Source organism: Zootoca vivipara, chromosome 8 (assembly GCF_965207765.1).
Source record: "Zootoca vivipara chromosome 8, rZooViv2.hap1.1, whole genome shotgun sequence".
Classification (NCBI taxonomy): domain Eukaryota; kingdom Metazoa; phylum Chordata; class Lepidosauria; order Squamata; family Lacertidae; genus Zootoca; species Zootoca vivipara.
The window spans coordinates 45294436-45313831 of NC_142591.1; the positions used below are offsets into that span (position 1 = coordinate 45294436).

The 19396-nt window shown below is 41.3% G+C and overlaps 1 protein-coding gene across 2 annotated transcripts in view; it reads right to left on the reverse strand.

Moving 5' to 3' along the window:
* Positions 1-14158: 14158 nt before the first annotated feature.
* CDH2 (cadherin 2) overlaps positions 14159-19396 on the reverse strand; it is a 133497-nt gene continuing 128259 nt past the window's right edge. For both annotated transcript variants that reach the window (XM_035125225.3, XM_088675428.1), the window contains exon 16: positions 14159-15603. In XM_035125225.3, the coding sequence (XP_034981116.1) occupies positions 15397-15603 (207 nt within the window). In that variant the 3' untranslated portion in view covers positions 14159-15396. The remainder of the gene's footprint in view (positions 15604-19396) is intronic.

Sequence of the window (19396 nt, forward strand, 5' to 3'; positions counted from 1 at the left end):
AGCATGGAATCATGCAAGATGCATGAGCACGGGTTGACGATATTATCGGCCAATGCTGGAAACTGATAGCCATTCAACAGCAGTAGCACTGCCTGTGTTGCACCCCCTTCCTCTTGCCTCTTGGCTGCTGCGCACTTCTTGTAGCCTAACTTCTCGTTGTCTCCGAAGGCTCTCTTATAGAGCCAAGAGTCACACAGTCCAACAGCTGGGAGTTGGATTGCTGGGTTTGTCTCTGACGTTTGCCTAAGTCATGTCTTTTTCTTTTTTCTTTTTCAAATAATATTTATTGATTTTCAAACATTTCAACACAAAAACAAAAAAACAAAAATAATAATAAAACATAATCAAAAAAGAAAAGAGGGAAAAATATATCCATTCTTACATTAACTTGACATTGTGGACTTTCTCAATTCCCCCCACACTGGGTCCATTTTCAAATCTAAATTAAGAAATTTTCTTTATCATCTTAAACCATTCTAATGCATTTTTTTCATTATTTCACAACCAATTCTAATCTACACAAAGAAAAAAAATCGACTATCCTCAACTTATAATTCATTAATTAATCCACATCTAAATTTATTTTCTCATCCATCTCTAATTCTTCCTTTAGCCTCACAATTTATACCCCAATTTTTTTCATACATTCAAATATTATTTCTTCTATCATAATAACCTTTAACCACTTTTATCTAATTCTACCCCCCCTTCCCCTGGACTCCGGATCTCCCAGATGCATCAACCAGCTCCATAAAACGTTCCAGTTTCAGTCCATCTTAATCAATCAGAAAATATCCCATTGTTGCTCCTCACCCTATTCCCACTCTTTCGCCACCTATCCACCACTCTCCCTTCTTTGTCCCCTGCTGCCCCCCCCAATTTTCTAACTGTAGCACAGTACCAGCCAGCTATGTTTCCACTTTTCAGCCCTATCTCAATTTTGAAGTTTGCCTCAGTCATGTCTTGTCTATAAACCGAGAGCTCAGAGTGGCTGGCTAAGGTACAAGTCCTTGGCACGAAGAGATGATGTGTATCCTCTCTCCAAGAAGCAAGGTCTCCCTGGCAGCCTCAGAGTAGGGAGCGATGCTGCTTTCAAATTATGAATATGCATATTGCACACGCTGAATTAGCTCATGCCTCATTTGTGCAGGTATTTAAATCTTACAGGTGATATTACAGTAGAATTCACATCCAATCCTGTTCCTCGGAAGCCATTACAATCCAAATTCGACACTTCTTTTTCTACTTGATTTGGGGCTATTTTATATGTGCAGCTGTGTGTCTACACACAAGCACACACATAGACATACAGTACACATGCAGCAGGGTAGGAGACATTTATCAGAAATGGAAAATACAAAAAACCTGACAGCCTAATTTTCTTACTAGAGTTAGAAAAAGGCCAGTCAATAATACTTTCAGTCCATCTGGTACTGTGCATGCAAAAGACAATAATGGAAAAGCACTCTACGTCTTGCCACAAACTGTAATCAAGGGGGGGGGGGAATAGAGACTTTGTCAATGGCAATTTCAGTGAGAGCTTTCCCTGATTGGGTCGCTATAGTACTGTGCATTTATCTCCACTGCAGGAACAACAGAGTCAAGGTTCAGTGCAAATTCTCTTACAGTGCGAGGTGCCCCATCATTAAGCACAAATTTGGCCCTAAAGGGACTATCCCTTCCAGAAGGGAGAGGCAATTTAGTGTCAATAATATATCAGGCTCCAATTAGTAGAGCAGCCATCAATTGTGTTGAATTATGTATCATATGGATGCAAAATGTTGACCACCAGGGAACAGGATGACATTAACAATCTTGTTTCGCCAAGGGCCTCAGGCCCAGCTCCTTCATAAAGAGACAATACTGAATCTTCTAGTTCCAAACCATCTGCTTCCAAAATTGTCCATTACATACTGTTGCTGTCATGTGTATATATTTTGGCAAATTGTGTTACTAAATGGAAGCAACACTCCCTTCATACAGTTCTTCAGCTAATTATCAGCTTAAAAACGAAGTAGTTAGGAATTAGTATGCAACTTCTAAATCTACAGTAATGGGAGTTTCTTGGAGAGGGATACACATCCAATGTGTTTCCAGGCAGTAATGTCAGTATATAACATAACTATCCTATTTTTTCAGGATCATTATCACCCTGCAAATAGCCTTCTATAAGATTATGGTAGGGGAAGAAAAAAATCTGCTGCAGAGTCCTTTGTTAAATACAGGATGAAATCCATTTTTCGTGCTGCTGGTATTGAAGTAGTCATTTATGATACATTGCTTGGCTTAATGATCCCCTTTCATGCAAAGCAGGAGAGCTTGCAGAGGTGGAGCAGCTGTTCCCAGCATACAAGCGTAGCCTTTGTTGCTCTGTGTAATAAGGATCAAGCAAACAAGTGATAGGCCACACCTCATGCCCATTGCCTACATTTTCATCTCATCCCTCAACGATTGGAATTCAACACAACAGGACTAGGTAGATGGTGCAGAACTGCAAAACTAGTGGTATCTCAACTGCAGTAGCTGCAAGTGCTTCGTAAAAAATGTTACAGCTAGTCTCCGAGTGCTCAATTTGACTATTTTGTGGGGCAAGACTCTGAACCACTCGAAGAAGATTGCCTAGATCAGGAGTAGTCAACCTGGACCCTACCGCCCACTAGTGGGCATTTCAAGATTCTAGGTAGGCGGTAGGGGGTTCTACGGCACAATCAGAATCCTCCTTCCATCGAGCACTGGTGGGCGGTAAGGAAATTTTACCATCAAGAAAGATGCATTAGTGGGCGGTAGGTATAAAAAGGTTGACTACCCCTGGCCTAGATGGAACTGTGCAGACACATGGTTGATAAAGAAGTGTCGCTTTGCTTTCTTCCCTGCACATTAGGCTCGATGGTGAGCTCTTATGTTTGGTCAGATTCAAAGCCAGTCTCCCACAACTTGTGTTCAAGCTGTCTCCCTGCCAAATGGGTACCAGCAGGAGAGCACCTGCTACATCCAAGGACCTCAAGGCTGGCAGCATATGTGGTCTTCCCATCTTATTCTCACAACAACCTGAGAAAGGTTAAGCTGAAGTCACCTGGGGGGTCTTTGTGGCTGTGGGTGTTGCATTTGGGGCTCTCCATCCTTAAGACAACACCCTAACAAACTATAGCATACTAGCTCCCAACATTACAAAGGCAGCAGATCATTCCAGGTCTTCCACAGCCTGGCAAGAGTCTCCCATTGCAAGAGAGAGGAGTAAAGACTTAATACTAAACTTGCAATATTAGTAAAACCAACAAAAATATCAACAACTATATTTGAAGAATATAATTTTTCTGGATAAAATACTCGTGGGTATAAAGTCTTTTTTTCTGGTGGGCATCCAAAAAAAAAAAAAAAAAAAGCTCACTGCTAGCTATTCAGCAGAAATTCACTTATCCAAACTAGTTCCTTGTTAGGAATGTGCTTCCTGCTGCTAATTATATAAGGTGCCCTGTGAAATTTCTTTTCCAAACACTTCCATACACTTGTGGACCAATGGTATGCACCCCAATATTCTTATTTACAAGAAATCTGTACTTCATGAAAACACAAAATTTTTGTGATTCTGGACCAGATCCACAGAAGTGAAGATATGTTCATGCAGGACAAGCCCTTTCTCTCTGTGCTCTTCTAGTCTAATGCAATTCTTTTTACCCAACCAGCCTACAACTATTTGTTTCTCCTGCCCTGCTCCATCCCAAATAATTAATGTTCTTCAACCAGAATGTATTTTTGTTGTTGTTATCTCGCCATTACTTTTGATTTATAGAGCAGGGAGGCAGCTGGACTTTTTTAGAAGCTCACTCTGCAGTACTGAAGATAACAAATGTAATATAATAATCTAACTTCTCAAAGATAGCAGACTGAAGAAAGAGAGTCCTATAGATTTCTCTATCTATAGACACACATGGCACATTAAGGAATTTTTATCTTTGGGTGCAGGCAGGACTCCAAGAATACTTTTCAAAATTCAACCATTCATTAATCATATTTAGAGGATTCTTCCTTCCCTACACACACACACACAGAGAGAGAGAGAGAGAGAGAGGAAAGAGAGAGAGAGAGGGGGGGGCATGCTTCATATTCATGGGTGGAATGCTATTGTTTAGTAACTTGAAGGTAGTTTCATTCAATCTTACTAAATTATACAAACGTGAGTTTATTATAGCATAATTTTATAAAAATACACTCTTGGCAAGAATATTACTGTAGATATGAAGAAATCAAATGTGAAGTAATTTAAAAAAAAAATCCCAGTGAGTAAGTGCCAGTGTAATGGGAGGGTGAGCGTTTAATTGAAACTTGAAATAATGTTACATCTGAAAGAGTAAAGCCTATAAATCAGTTGTATTAAAACAGTGACACTTCTTTTATGTTTATATAAGGCTGCTCCAAGATCTGAGCCCTATAAAGCAAATCTTCATAAACATACAGCAAGAAGAGAAAACAAAAATATAGCCAGGCTTGGTGAGAAAAGATAAGAGCAACATAAAAAGGCACAATATGGGAAAGAATATATTTAAACAGAAAGAGAAAGATTGGGCTTTTTTTTTTGGTCAAATATAAAGATAAATTTATCTGAATTTTCCATAACTGAAAATGCATTCTCTCTCTCTCTCCACACAAACCACCACCATATTTTGACAACATAAATGAAGTATAGCTGGATCAGAGGAAAGAAAGTAAGTTTGGATAGAATCGTAAGTGGGAGAAGTTAGACTAGACAAGCAGGGACCAGGATTTAAAGTAAGTTTCTGCATTTAGGCAGGAAGAACCAGCTGTATGAATATAAGATGGGGAACACCTGACTTACTGGTAGTACATGTGAAAAGGATCTAGGGGTTTTAGTAACATGAATCAATGGTGTGATGCAGCAGCAAAAAAAAGCTAATGCTATTCTAAGCTGCCTCAACTGAAGTATAGTGCCCAGATCAAGGGAAGTAATAGTATCACTCCATCCCGCCTTGTTCAGACCACACCTGGAGCACTGTTTCCAGTTCTGGGCACCACAATTTAAGAAGGATATTGACAAGCTGGAACATGTGCAGAGGAGGGTGACCAAGATGCTCAAGGGTCTGGAGACCAAGTCTTATGAGAAACAGTTGAGGGAGTTGGGTATGTTTTACCTGGAGAAGAGGAGAGGAGATATGATAGCCATCTTCAAATACTGAAAGGACATGAACTGGAGCGTTGGACTCAAACCAATGGAGTCAAGTTAAAAGAAAGGAGATTTTGATTAAACATCAGGAAGAACTTTCCGACAGGAAGAGCTGCTTGACAGTGAAAAGGGCTCTTTTGGGAGGTTGTGGGCTCTTCTTCCTTGGTAGTTTTAAAGCAAAGGTTGGATGGCCACCTGTTATAGATGCCTTAGCTGCAATCCCTGCATTGCAGGGGGTTGGACTAGATGACCTTTGGGGTCCCTTACAACTCTACATTTCCATGATTCAATGATTCTAAGACAAACAGCAAGCGTGAAGAGACTAGGAAGAGAGAAATAAAGGTCTGGAGCATTGACACTTGCATAAGAGACAACATGACCGAGGTATTTAGATACATACAAGCTAATGATCAGCCTGACAGCAACTTCTTCCTGTTTATATGTGAACCTCTAGGATAGTGGTACGGATCCATTTTCAAACTGAGGACCACCCATTGTCTGGTTGTTGGGCACTTCCCACTGATGTTCTACTCTTCCTACTCTCCTTCCTCCTGCGTGGCCTTGCACCTTTAGCTATTAAGGGCAGTTTCCAAATGACATGGAAATGTGCAGTGATAAACACAACAACTCTAGACTTCACCCCACAGATCCTACTCAACATGGGGTATGAACAAGCCAAAAAAAACCCCATCAAACAGGCAGGTCCCTGAAATGTTTAATCCGTGAAACCAGAAGACACCTTACCTCCCAGATGCCATATATAACCAGTGCTTTTCTTTAAAAAAATGTTCATGGCCACTCATATTGAAATACTGCCCCTCAGTGAGGCCAAACTTAAGATTCACAAAATGTTTAGCGGTATGCGTACCCCTGCTTCCCCCCATAAAAAAGCACTGTATACATAGCAAACCCTGAAAATCCGAAACAGCGAAGGGCTTTCCCTCTGGCCCGCTGCCAGGCCCTCCCTTCATCTATCCAGGAAGGCCGCTGTAGGAAGACACCGTACGAGGAGAGGAAATGCCGATGTGGCTCTGGACAACTGGAAACAACAGAATTTGTCCTTTTTCACTGCCAATACTATACAGATATACGAACTATGTTCATCTTGCCTATACTACAAAAATGCCCAGGTTGCACAGAGCAGCTTTATACCTCCCTGCTACTTCAAGATGAAAACCCACATGTTACATACTCAGTTGCTAGATTTTGCACTGCCATGACGGATATTCGTTGAAGGATGGTTTGCCCAAAATGCAAGACCTTTGCTCTTTCACACTCCCTCCCTTGTAGTCGCTTTTAACAATTTGTTGTTGTTGTTGTTTAGTCGTGTCCGACTCTTCGTGACCCCATGGACCATAGCACGCCAGGCACTCCTGTCTTGCACTGCCTCCCGCAGTTTGGTCAAACTCATGTTCGTAGCTTCGAGAACACTGTCCAACCATCTTGTCCTCTGTCGTCCCCTTCTCCTAGTGCCCTCAATCTTTCCCAACATCAGGGTCTTTTCCAAGGATTCTTCTCTTCTCATGAGGTGGCCAAAGTATTGGAGCCTCAGCTTCACGATCTGTCCTTCCAGTGAGCACTCAGGGCTGATTTCCTTAAGAATGGATAGGTTTGATCTTCTTGCAGTCCATGGGACTCTCAAGAGTCTCCTCCAGCACCATTTGTCCTTGTTTAAAGTGTTTATGATATAATCACCTTTTAATTACTAGTTTTTATCCCTTACCTGTTTTAAGTCTTATGTGTTCAGTTTATCCATATGCTTTATCTTATGCTGGTCTGTGACTGAAATAAAGTTTTGATACTGGTACTGTACTCTTTTCTGTTGGGAAGTGCCCCCAAGCTAGACAGTAGGGGGTTGAATTTTCACTGTGGAACAAATAGAGAGGCAAAAGCACAACACGGGAAGGAGAACCATTGGGCATGTTCAGTCAAGTGCACCTTCTCTCACCACCTGTAGGGAGAATTCATCCTTCTCAACCACAAGGCTGGCAGTTGCGATGCTGTATGAGAAGCCTGTTCTTTGCTTTCCTCTAGGCTGATTTCTCAAAGCTTCCAGAGGTGTATTACTGACATGTTTTTTTGGCAGCCACTTCCTCCTTTCTGGACATCACACAGGTTTCCTTCTTGCTGCAAATATGTGTTCCTGCTTGAACAGGCCTGCTGGGTGAGTTCAGGTGGAACACATTATGTGGAAGGTTCTTACTTTGCAAGAAGATAGGTGCAAATGAAATCAGGTCTCCTTCCAAGTTAGGAGGAAGATAACTCATTAGCTATGGTGAAATGTTTTTGAAGAAGCAACTTCTGACAAGAGAAGATAGAAGATCATGAAGATTTGAGGATGCAGTTGTTGATTCTGATCAGTATGAAGAGTATTTGGAATAAATACATAATAGGTACGGGCAAATATGAATGCCACCTTTCCCAGGGATATATGTGATTTTGTGCACAGCAGATATACTATGGTACTTTCTAAACAGGTACTCTCTTTCTCTATTATGCTGCTGGAGGGACCATTAGAACTCCTTGGGAAGAGTGCGTGGTTATCTTAGTGGATAAAAAATTATGGCTTCGGTTAATGCTCTTCCCAACAGCATCCATAAATGTCCTCTGTGACATAATTTGTAAATAAATGGTAGTGAAAATCAGCACATACAGCGTTTGGAGAACTGAAGAAGGACCTGAATATAGCAGGGGAAAGGAATAATTGGGCTAGCAGCTTCTGAGAGACCATAAGATTAATTCTGGCAGTAATTGTCATGTGAATCTATTCACCATCTTCAGCAGATCAAAGAACAACTCTAGATTCGAGCCTCAATTCATCAACTTGAGGAACGAAAGACATTTCTTTTGGTGGGAATTTGACAGATGCATTAGAGTCCTTGCTGAACCGAGACCTTCACAAAAAGCGAAAGGATCAAAAATGAAATCCACCTGACCGAAGCACTCTTTGCTTATTAAGCTATAGCAACTTTCATTGACAAAGAAGTCTTTCAAGGACTACGAAGAGAGGCCCTGTTCAAAGCCATCAGGTGAGATAGCCAGAGATGATGGGTGGATAGAAAGGCAATTTGGCAATGTTTGCTAAATTTGTCAGGTGGATGAATTCTGTAGAATTGGAAGGGACCACAAGGATCTTCTAGTCCAACCCCCTGCAATGCAGGAGTCTTTTTGCTCAACATAGGGATCAAACCCATGACCCTGAGATTAAGAGTCTCATGCTCTACCAACTGAGCCATCCCAGGGATTTGGCTTGCTTCATTCCCCACAAGGTTTTCTATACATCAAAGACTACTATCATTGCTTAGCCCTGTTGGAATCTCTTAAATCTACTGAGCATGCAACACTTACTGTTATCTATTAACATGATTTTATTGAAGCCTGCTAAATCTAGATAACAAGCTGTCTTATATTCCATGTGGAAGAGCTAACAATGTAGAATCTTCTGGTGAATAAATCCAAGCAGCAGAAAGAAGCCATGATAAAAATGCCAAAACAAATTGGGGGGGGGGGCTTTTCACCCTCATCCTACTCACAAGCCTGCAATAGTTGAAACTATGGAAACAGTGGGCTATGCAATGGCCACCAGCCTATCTGGTTCCAGTATTGTGTTGCCACCATCCAGTGCAATGCAACACTGCCTCTAACTTTGGGCCAGATCATTGATAAAAGGAGAACCACAAATTAGAGGTTTTGGACATAATCTAATTATTGTGACATATGAAGAAGCATTGTAGGATGACCCATAGCTCAGTGGTGTACATGCTTCCCATGGATAAAGGTCCCAGATTCAGTTCCCAGCACCTGTAGCTATAAGAGTGACAGCTACTAGGTCACTGACACTCTGGTGGGGCAGCACTGGGCTAGAGCAGCGTTTCTCAACCGCTGTTCCGCGACACACTAGTGTGCCGCGAGACGCTGGCTGGTGTGCCGTGACGTGTGGCGACGAGAAGGGCGATTTGCATTGTCACGTGCCTGGCGGCCGCCAATAACCAACACTGGCCCACCGGAAAGGAAGCCGGCCGGGTCACGACGCGGGGCGAGCGCAGCTCTCAACAGCCACCACCACGGGAGGGTGGTTTTAGACAAACTTAAAGAAGCTGGCTGGATGAGCTCAACCTGAAACTTGCTGAGCAAAGGATTGTGCTGGCAGAGAAATCAGCGGCTTGTGAAGCCTTATTACAGGAGATTGCAACCAACACAGCAATTGGCAAGTGTTTCTTACAGTCATAATTATATAGTCAATATAGGGCGGCACAGAGTTAAATTTTTTAACTTTTTTTAATGGTGGTGTGCCTCGTCATTTTTTTCATGGAACAAGTGTGCCTTGGCCCAAAAAAGGTTGAGAAACACTGGGCTAGAGGATAGTTGGTCTGTCTTGGCATCACCACCTTGGCATCACCACCACCACCACCAAATTTACTTATATCCATCTGACTGGGTTTTTCATGCTTTTGTCAAACCAGGGTACTTGGTGCAATAAAAGTGACCAAGTCATTGCTTCTGATAATAAATATTTATACAACAACACATTAATTGTACCACAGATATGGATTAATGACCAAGTATTATTCGGTAAGATCACTTTTAGGAAGAGTTACAGGACACCACACACAAATTGTATTTTTGTTTGATGGCTACTTTGGTGCAGTATGCTTTGAATGTTTCTCAGGAAGTGAGAGGAGTCTGTGATACAAATACTTTTTATAATGCATTTGTGCAGTCACTAAACACTGAACAACATTCAATTCTAAATGTGTCAATGTCAGAATCAGGGCTTTTGCTTACTTAACAGCCAGTTTCCCCTTTGCAATATGCAACGAGGTAAGGTTTAAATCTCCCCTTCTCCGATTATTGCAGAAATTCCCACAGCAATTAGTGTTGGCAAGTGGGGGGTCCACTCCTAATGGGACCACTTTCCCCATCACTAATTACCATGTGGGAGAAGGGGATTTTCATTGAGATCATGGCTGGAGCAGGAGGAGAAAAGCCTCCCACTTTGTATTATGTGGTCCTGGTAAAAATTAGGATCCCTGACTGCCAATGGCTATTAAATAAATGAATGCTATGGCCATGATTGGCAGCTGCACATTTAGCATCACATGTAGTTAGGACATGCAGTCCTATCCTCTTTCATGCTTTACTGATGGGCTAATTCCACTTGCCATCCAGCCTACATAGCAAGAGTTATTCTTCCAATCTGGAGAAAAGGCTACCCAATTTGTCAAGATTCGTGCTTTGCCTCATTTCCCACGTTTCCAGTTTAGTGCGAAAGCATGCAACTGAGACGGTGGGGTTGGAAGCACTCTTTTGGATGTATTGTTGCTTGCTCATCTGTTACTTTTCTCACCTGACAGGTTTGACAACCAATAAAGAAAACCAGCAACACATTTTTTAGACGATGTGGAGTTCTTTACTGCTTTCCCCTTTTTACAAAGGAGAAGCATTTTGGATCTTTGGTTATAAACAGAGGAGCCTCCTGCGCGGCAGTAGGCTGGATTTCAGATGTCTTTAATCAAAATGCAACACTGCAGCAGTGGAACCGAAACATGAAAATAATAACCTGAAGCAGCTGTCTAAAGTGCTTTCGTTCACAATTAGAGCAGCTTGTCCTTCTCCCAAACTGATGCAATCTCAACTTTAAATTAAACATATTTCCATTTAAAAATTTAAAGGAGACTATAAACCTTTTATAAAGCAGACTGAAGATAAGGAAAGACAAAGGAATGGAGCATGTGTGCATGCGGCTGTGTGCGCACATACAGAGCAGCTCAAGATGGAACATTTTAATACTTCTCTGAAGTTAGCTTCAGAGCTAAGCCCGTATTAGCAGAGCTGTGGCAGATCTAGATTTGCTTCCCAGCAGCCACCATTCATCTGTACGTCATCTGTTTTGAGGCAGGTGGTAAGATAATACTGTGTGGAAGCGGACAGGAGTGGTTCGGCCCTTCATCTTTCCCTGCATGGCTCAGTCCAAAAACAGGATGGTCAAGTCTCCTGTAAAATATCCTCTATGCCTATGAAGTAGCTCCCACAGATTCAGGAAAAGTGACAGTAGAAGATGTTCCCCAATTCCTCCCCATGTTATGGGGGAAATAGAAACAAATCAATGCAATGGTTTCCTGGAAGATGAAAACTGAAACATCGGTTTCCTGGGATTCCCCTCACTGCCCGCCAAACAAACAAAACATTAGCAGGAGACAAATGTTGGTGCTTCACCAAGCACTGTTACTGGATAACCTCTGCATGTTTTAACACATCTTCCTCAAGTCTCCGTGAAACAAATACAACCGTCCACAGTAGCAATGTTTTGGTAGATTTCACCGAATTCACTTTATTTAACATGAAGCATCTACTGTCTGCGGTACTTTTTGTTAATTCTGAAAGAGCACACGCGCTAATAACTTGGTAACTGTTAAGATCATCTGTAGTTTGTGTAAGGGTCATCACAGACATATCACCACTGAGCTTCCACATCATCTCACATCGCCCAATGCACACAGCTCAGATTTAAAGAAATCAAGGGACATGCAGATATGGGTGAATCAGGGCTATGTTGCAACTTATTCTTGAATGCTCTGAGACTCCTTAATGTAACTCCCTTCCTTGATTGATCTCCTACCTAATCTTCTGGTGTTGACAACATTAATTTAACGAGGTGGCAAATTTTAGATAAAGGTGCAGGAACTAACACCTTACTCTATAACAGTTTCAGAGCATTTCTTTTCATTCCAAAGTGGACCACTTGCTTGCTTATTTGCCACCAATTTCTCTACCACATTAACACTTGCTAAAGCTGCTGTCTATCCTGTCCATATTTTCTAATCCAGTGAGTAGTCACTGAATAATGTTCACTCTCCACCCGTCCATTCATAAAAATTAGGAAATCATAATGCGATTACACACATCCTTGGGATCAATTCTGTTCCATTTACAAGGTATTTAATGGATGGTAAAGTCTTTTTCTGTGTGCGAGTTTTCTTTCCCACCCAATGCAGATACTGTTTTTTTGGTGACAATCCCATTTTGTTGCTATTTAGAAAAAGCAGCAATAAAAGGAACCATTACTGCAAAACACATTTCTGCATTAATTTGCAAACGCACCACACACTTGCACAATTTACAAAGCGACCTATCATCACCCTGGATAATTTGCATTTATTAAAGCCAATTCCTTCCACTATCATGGCTCTCCTCTCTTGCCCATGTGCAATTCTATTTTCAATCTCTTGCTTTAAACTGTGCCTCAACCACCCCACTTCATACTTCACTTATATATGATTAGCCTTTTTCATCAAACCAAGAATACTTTCCTCAACCTCTGTCTGCAATATTCAGCATACTTGGAATAATTCATTTAGAGCTCAGTGCAGCTTACTTCAAAATAAACATTATTATTTTTTTAAAAAAAAAGATTAGAGGCATTCAGACCTACTAGAAATTAAGTATATGTCTCATACACACGAACACCCACACATGTATGGCATATACACACACACACACAAATGGAAGTTCTGCTGCCCCACAGCTATGTAGGCCTTGTGAGTAATTGTAATTAATGCAATACAAATGAATGAGGAAGACCCCAATGATCCATTTATAGGGCTGGGATACAAATAGGTTAATAAAGAATTCTATTTTAAAAACCACATTTTCTCCTGTAATTCTGAACTGAAGGGAAACTAGAGAAATTAAGTCCAATTAAATCCACTATTTCTAGTGATATAACTGACAAGAGCTGAAGAGAAAATGAGCCTCCAATAATAGCGAATTAAAATGAAGTCATAAACCTTTCCCAAATCTGTAACTTTGACAAGGCATGGGAGTGTCCGGCGTGAAGCCAAATTAGTTCTGCCAGGGGTTTTAATTGGGCCCAAAGGGTTGTCTCTCCCCCCCCCAGCCATGCCCATGTTCCCCACATTTATGATACACGTAAAGCTGCAACTGCAAAAGAATGATCAGGAACATTAGAATGTGCTCCCCCATTGGGTACCATTCAGCATTTTCTAATATGGGGCCCAATGCAGGATCTGCTTGGATCCGCTCCACCAATGAGTTTCCACTTGGGTTTGCATTGGGTGATGAATTTCAATTCAGTGCTGAATGCAAAGCCCAACTGGGCCTTTGCAGACGTGGCTCAGTTGAACTGGTGCCTGCAGTCAGGCAAGCTGCAAAGGAAAAGGTGGAGCTTCCAACCATGTCATGACAACAAAGGAGGAAAAGAAACAATGGGGGGGGGGAATAAACCTTGATTCTTTCCCTTTAAGTTACCTGATGTCATGCTGACAACCAACTGATTGGCAGGGGGCAACATTTGGGATCTGTCCCCCTCCCACTACCCTCTGACATAGACCCACTGATTGGCACACTAATTCCCACTTCCCAAACTCATTCCATTATCATATTGTATCTGTTCATTCACCAACAATATGTCAGAATTCTGGGCTAATTTAGGGAGGCCTGCCAAAAATTTCAGTTTCCCACTTTCATGGAATCCTCCCTTTGGAGGTCTCTAAACAGGCTTTACACCCAAGTTTTAGCTCCCATGATACCATGCACTTGTGTTTTTATATACATTTCACATTCATTCCAATGGGGCTTATTTAAGAGACATGGCCTAATCTTCACATCACTGTAACCGTAGCTCAGTACCTCATCTGCTCAGAGATGCACGCTTCTCTACTCAATGCAATGATAAGAGACATTTTGGTGCTTGCAAAAAATTTCTGTGCAGAAATGCTCCCTTCACTGTAGTAAATAAGAAGAAGACCGTGTCATGATGTGACCCCTCTGTCTATTGATTGGTGTCCTCACTTCAACAAGGGATTTGCTGGCTCAAAAGACAAGGAAGTATTAAAATATTTTTGCTAGCCTTCTGAATGAAATGTTAAGGCTTTTCTGTTAGTGTTTCCTGTTTTTTTTATTTAAAAAAAATCCAATTCATGCTCTTCAAGTGGAAAGAAGTTCAATCCAGTCACAAGATCCAAAATTAGCATTTTATTCAGAACATTGGGGTCAGGGGTGTATCATTTATATTCTGGTACATAATACAGAGGCAAAGCTGTTGTCAGACGTCTCTCTGGTTTAAAAGCTCTTTTTAACATACTGTGTAATTGCTTGAGCCATCAGTATCAGGCTATCCCTTGAGTTTAATCTCTCTGTCTTCATTTTGTTTGCTTGTTTTTGGTACAAATTATGTAAAACATTTGTGCTAAGAACTTTTCTCCCTCCCCAAACAAATAAAAACGAAAACAAAATAATTAAAAAAAAAAACCCCAAACCTTGAGTACTCTAACTACAGCTCAACAATTGAATCAATGTCACTTGTTTGCAACCTGTTTGTAAATACTTTATCCATAACAAAAGATATAAACATGCAAAAACCTGAATCCATAGTCCAAATAATACATACACATGTTCGGAAGTCTCTGCACTTCTCCATAGACTATGCCAATAAAACATTATGTACACATACCATTTTTTTTACAGTGAAGTGGGAAAAAAAGTATTGTAAAATGCTTTAAAAAATGTGTATATGGATTAAGACCAAAATGTGTCTAACATTCTATCATAAGAAAAGAAAATCAGTTCTGCTACAAACTGGTGATATGAAAACTCCCTTTATTTGCAACCAGCTGCATAAGTTTTAGAATTTTAGTGAAAAACCCTATCATCTAAAACTAGAAGTATTGTACATTTTTTTTTCATTTTCATGGCCTTCTCCCCCCCTCCCCCAAATAACAAAATTTCCCCATGAGGTTTTTTTTCCTTTTTCCAATTTCCTTATTTTAATAAAAGCAATGCAATGTAACAAAAGCATGTTGAAGCATATTGGTGATTGAACTTTCTCCCCACCCCAATGTGGTTTATCTCATCTTTTCATAAATCAGTACCATTTAAAGCCTTAAACATAAAACTAATCCCAATCTGAAAAAGGTACAAAAAGGCACATAAAATCCCAGTGCTTCTGTACTGTAAAATTCAAGTGTAACTGAGCTCAATTGTTTGTTTTCCTTTTTTTTCCAAACAGCATTGGATGACTGATATTCCCAGTGAGCCCAAATAGGTTTGCAGCCTATGCCAAAGCCTTCAGCAAGCACTTGTGCTAGTAGACTACAAAGTTAAAGCCTAGCTTCTGTACGCTTGTTGGGAATACCAGTGGAAAGGTTTGTACTTGTCCAAACGCAACATCCAGCCATCGCCTCCTCCGCTCGCCGTGTTCAGTCATCGCCTCCTCCGTACATGTCGGCAAGTTTCTTGAAACGTGGGCCCCAATCGTTTAGGTAGTCATAGTCTTGCTCACCACCACTACTCGAAGAGTTGAGGGAGCTCAGTGACCCAGCTGTGGAGCCACTGCCCTCGTAGTCAAAGACTAGAAGGGAGTCGTAAGGAGGGGCTGTAGGGTCATTGTCTGCTGCTTTAAGTCCCTGTAATGAAAGACAGAAAGGAGGGGAAATAATGAAGTGGGGAGAGCACCCCTAGGTCACTTCTACACCTGCATTTGAAGGGAAATGGGACCTCCAGGGAATGCCATTTCCCTGAACTTGGCTGCCCTCCTTGATGAAGAAGAGGAAAATGGAGGCCTTTTTTGGACTATCTGAAAAATCACTACGGTCAAATGAAATTGTGGGCAGGATTCGAAATAGGAGCAGCAGAAGAAGAATCGCATTAGAGGGATTTCTGTAACAGGTAAGAGCTTGATATATAATGCTGTAGAAAAGGGTTTGAACAAAAACACTGTGGAGGTGTGGGTGGGAAGTAAATCCACGAAACAATGTAACTTTAATTTGAAGTCAATTTGTAAAAATTGGCAAATTCAATAAAAATTATATTACGAAGAAGAGGAGGAAGGGGGGGAAGCAACTGCAGGTATTAACAAGTTTGTGAACAGCTGGAAGTGTCACCAGGTAACGCGAAACCCTTTGCTTTTGATCATGTAAACACAGCCACAAATACGCCAGCCAACATCAGTAACACAAGCACAAATCCCGGCAGCTCTCAAATTATGCTAATTCAAGCAGCCCGGATCTAGAGATCAAGCAAAACCTATCAAATGTTGCGAAGCTCCCATGGTCACCTATTAAATGAAACTGTCAGAAGAATCGTAACGGGCACGCCCAGGCATTCAAATGAACCTGATCAAATGCTACATCCAAAGACATGCACAGGAGCAGAAATTTGACAGGCTGGTGCTATTGTGTTGGTTCAGCACCAGCGGCAGATGTGAGAAGATGAGCTCAGGGGAGAGCAGGCTGGGTCAGCAGCAGTCCTAGCACTGATTGAAGTGTTGGAAAGAGCCTCTGTTATTTGCCTCCCGCCCCCTCCTTCCCCCACCTCCTGTAATCATTGGCATTTATGCGAAGGAAATGCAGTAGAGGCAGAAGACCATCTCCATCTGCACAGATAGGATTAGGCATCCACTTTCCGTGAGTCTAGATGAAAGGTGCTGGCAAATAAATAGCCCTACATTTGTATAATGCCATATGGATGACATCAACTCAAAACATTTCCTGGAACTAATTCATTAGTTTATGCTGTTTAATGAACTGCAATTATATGCATTTTTTTCCTGCATCTATTGTTCCTGATCTCCCCCCCCCCCCCTATAAACTGAAGCAACGTCAAACAAGGGAGAACTCACGTTTGTAAGGCACAAACTGAGAAGTGGACAAGGTCATCTGGCTAAAGCTCCGAAAGCAAACAGAGAGGCCAACCTCTCTGGCACATTTGTTTTTGAAAGCAAATCACAAATGCAAATCACAAAAAGCATTATAGTAGCCTCCTCCAACCCCGTGACCTACAGAACTTTTTACTACAGTTCCCATCAGCCGCAAACGGCATTATTCTGGGGGTCTGTACAACTTGTAATTGAAATCACATTGAAGGGCATCAGGTTGGGGAAGAACCGCATGATAGCAACCTTGTGAATATGCACTGCTGTGCTGGCCTGCAGTGCAAGGTCTCATTCAGTCCTGCTGCCATCACTACCAGTAAAGCCAGCTTACCTGGCTCGAGGATGGGCGTTTAAGGCTTCAGCAGGCAAATGTATCTTTTCTAAGGTAGCAAGAGCACTGTTGTGTGTCAGCCATCTACATCAACAACGGACAGAGCAATCTTCTTAAGTCCTTTCAAGCTGGGAGTTAGATTCTCTTAGTTCAGCATCTACCGCTAGCAGATGATGATATAAAACTGCTGGTGCTATAGAGTTTATAGGATAAAACTGCAATGAAAAATTCAATGTTCCAGAGGCTGCACTTAATGTGCAAACTGCCTGGTGGAAGAAGAGGCCTCTGAAAGGTAGTTTTACAGAGGCTCTGCTGAAGTTGCCTCAAATTTGCATTTACAGCAAAACAAGCATTTCATATTCTAAACAGTGTAAATTGGTACCTAGATTTAACACTGGAGCACTGGAAAAGGACAGCTTAATTTTTCATAAACTCTGATCCATAAAGTAAAAAAAAAAGGGGGGGGGCAAATAACCATCTGAGAAATAGGTTTTTTTTTACAGTACTTTGTTGTAACCAGAACAATCTTGAACATACAGCCTAAAGGCTTTACATTTCATACCTAAATACAGAATATAATTTGGAAATGAAGACCAATTGAATAATTTGAGCTGTCTACTTCAGTTGCTATGAGTGACACAAAGTTCCATCTTATACTGTCAAACATAGCTGCCAAGTTTTCCCTTTTCTCGCGAGGAAGCCTATTCAGCATAAGGGAAAATCCCTTTAAAAAAGGGATAACTTGGCAGCTATGCTGTCAAAAAGATACAGGTAGGGTGATTGGATTTCCCATTTGCAGTCTGGGAGGCAGAGAACATGCATCTAAAACCCCAAAATCTAGCTGAACTCTCTTGAATCACATTCAGCTCTTTGCTCTTAAAGCACTTGTATGCAGTGCACCTGGTTCTCTGCCTGCAGTTTAATTTTGTATCTGTGAAGAAATGCCCAGTCTGCTTGCCTGCTCTCTTTGTAGGCTTGCTTGCAGTGACCTTCCCTAACATCATGGTTTTTAATATGATGACATTTGTTCCAATATGATTTAGCCAGCTTCCCTCTTCCTCAGCATTTGATATTACATGTCTGCTAACTAAGTGCTGCTGAAATGTCTATTCACTTTACCTTCTGTCTTACTGATTCACTGCTGAGGTGATTATGTTAGCCATTAACCACCATTAACGTTCATTGTTTTGTTGTTAACTCTCCTCTCACACTTTTTTTGCTCCCTGTGACTTAGCCAAACACACACAGAAAGCATAGCCACTGTTTACATCTTAATGTGAATTTATGGTATTTATTAATGTAACAAAAAAAAATGGGCATGACTTGTATTTTGCGAACGTTAAAAGGTGAGCATTTGATGCATCTATTTTTGTAATAACATTTTATCATTTATTATAAAATGATCGGTTAATTTTTTCTATCACCCTGTTTGTACTGGGGCCTGAATTAATAATGCAAACTGCTCATTTTTTCCCCTTCTGGACAAAGTGTGTGTGTGGGTTGAGCAGTGTGTGCAAAATCATTAGCACACCCTACAAGCTATGCCTTGAACAATGTGAATTGGATTTTTTTGGGATGTCTTGAGTTGTGGGGAATCATAAACACAGTGCCCTGAAATTTGTCCCATTCTAGAACTAAGTGGTCTATTTGGTGGGGTGGGGGTGAAATCCCACCCCAAACCTGTCCTTGCCCCAGTCAGCACCCCTATAAAATTCATTTTATCTCCATCTCCACCTCCTTCACCACCACAACCCATTTATCACCAGTTCCTCTTCAAAGTCAATGTGATTTACACTTCTGGGAAGGACTCTCCTCAAACAAAAAGCATTTTATGTAGAAATCCAACTAACATTAATGACAAAGGCCAGTAACTACAGGGGGTGAAGTGGCTCAATGAGTTTTCAGCCTGATTTGAAATGTCATTAAAGACGTAAACAATGTTATTTTCAAAAAGTTAAAGTACTGGCTTGGGAATAGTTAAAATTTGTTATGTGCAAATGTGTTGAATTGCAATCGGAACCAATATCAAGGATCAGATTGCATCCCTACCAGAGAGAGGAGATTCAGTTGCATTTCAGCCTTGCACACACACACACACACACACACACACACACACACACACACACACACACACACACCCTCTGGGACATGGCCAGGAAAGCCCAGCACCATGGTCATGTCAGTTGCACTTCAGTGATGAGACTTCCCATCACCA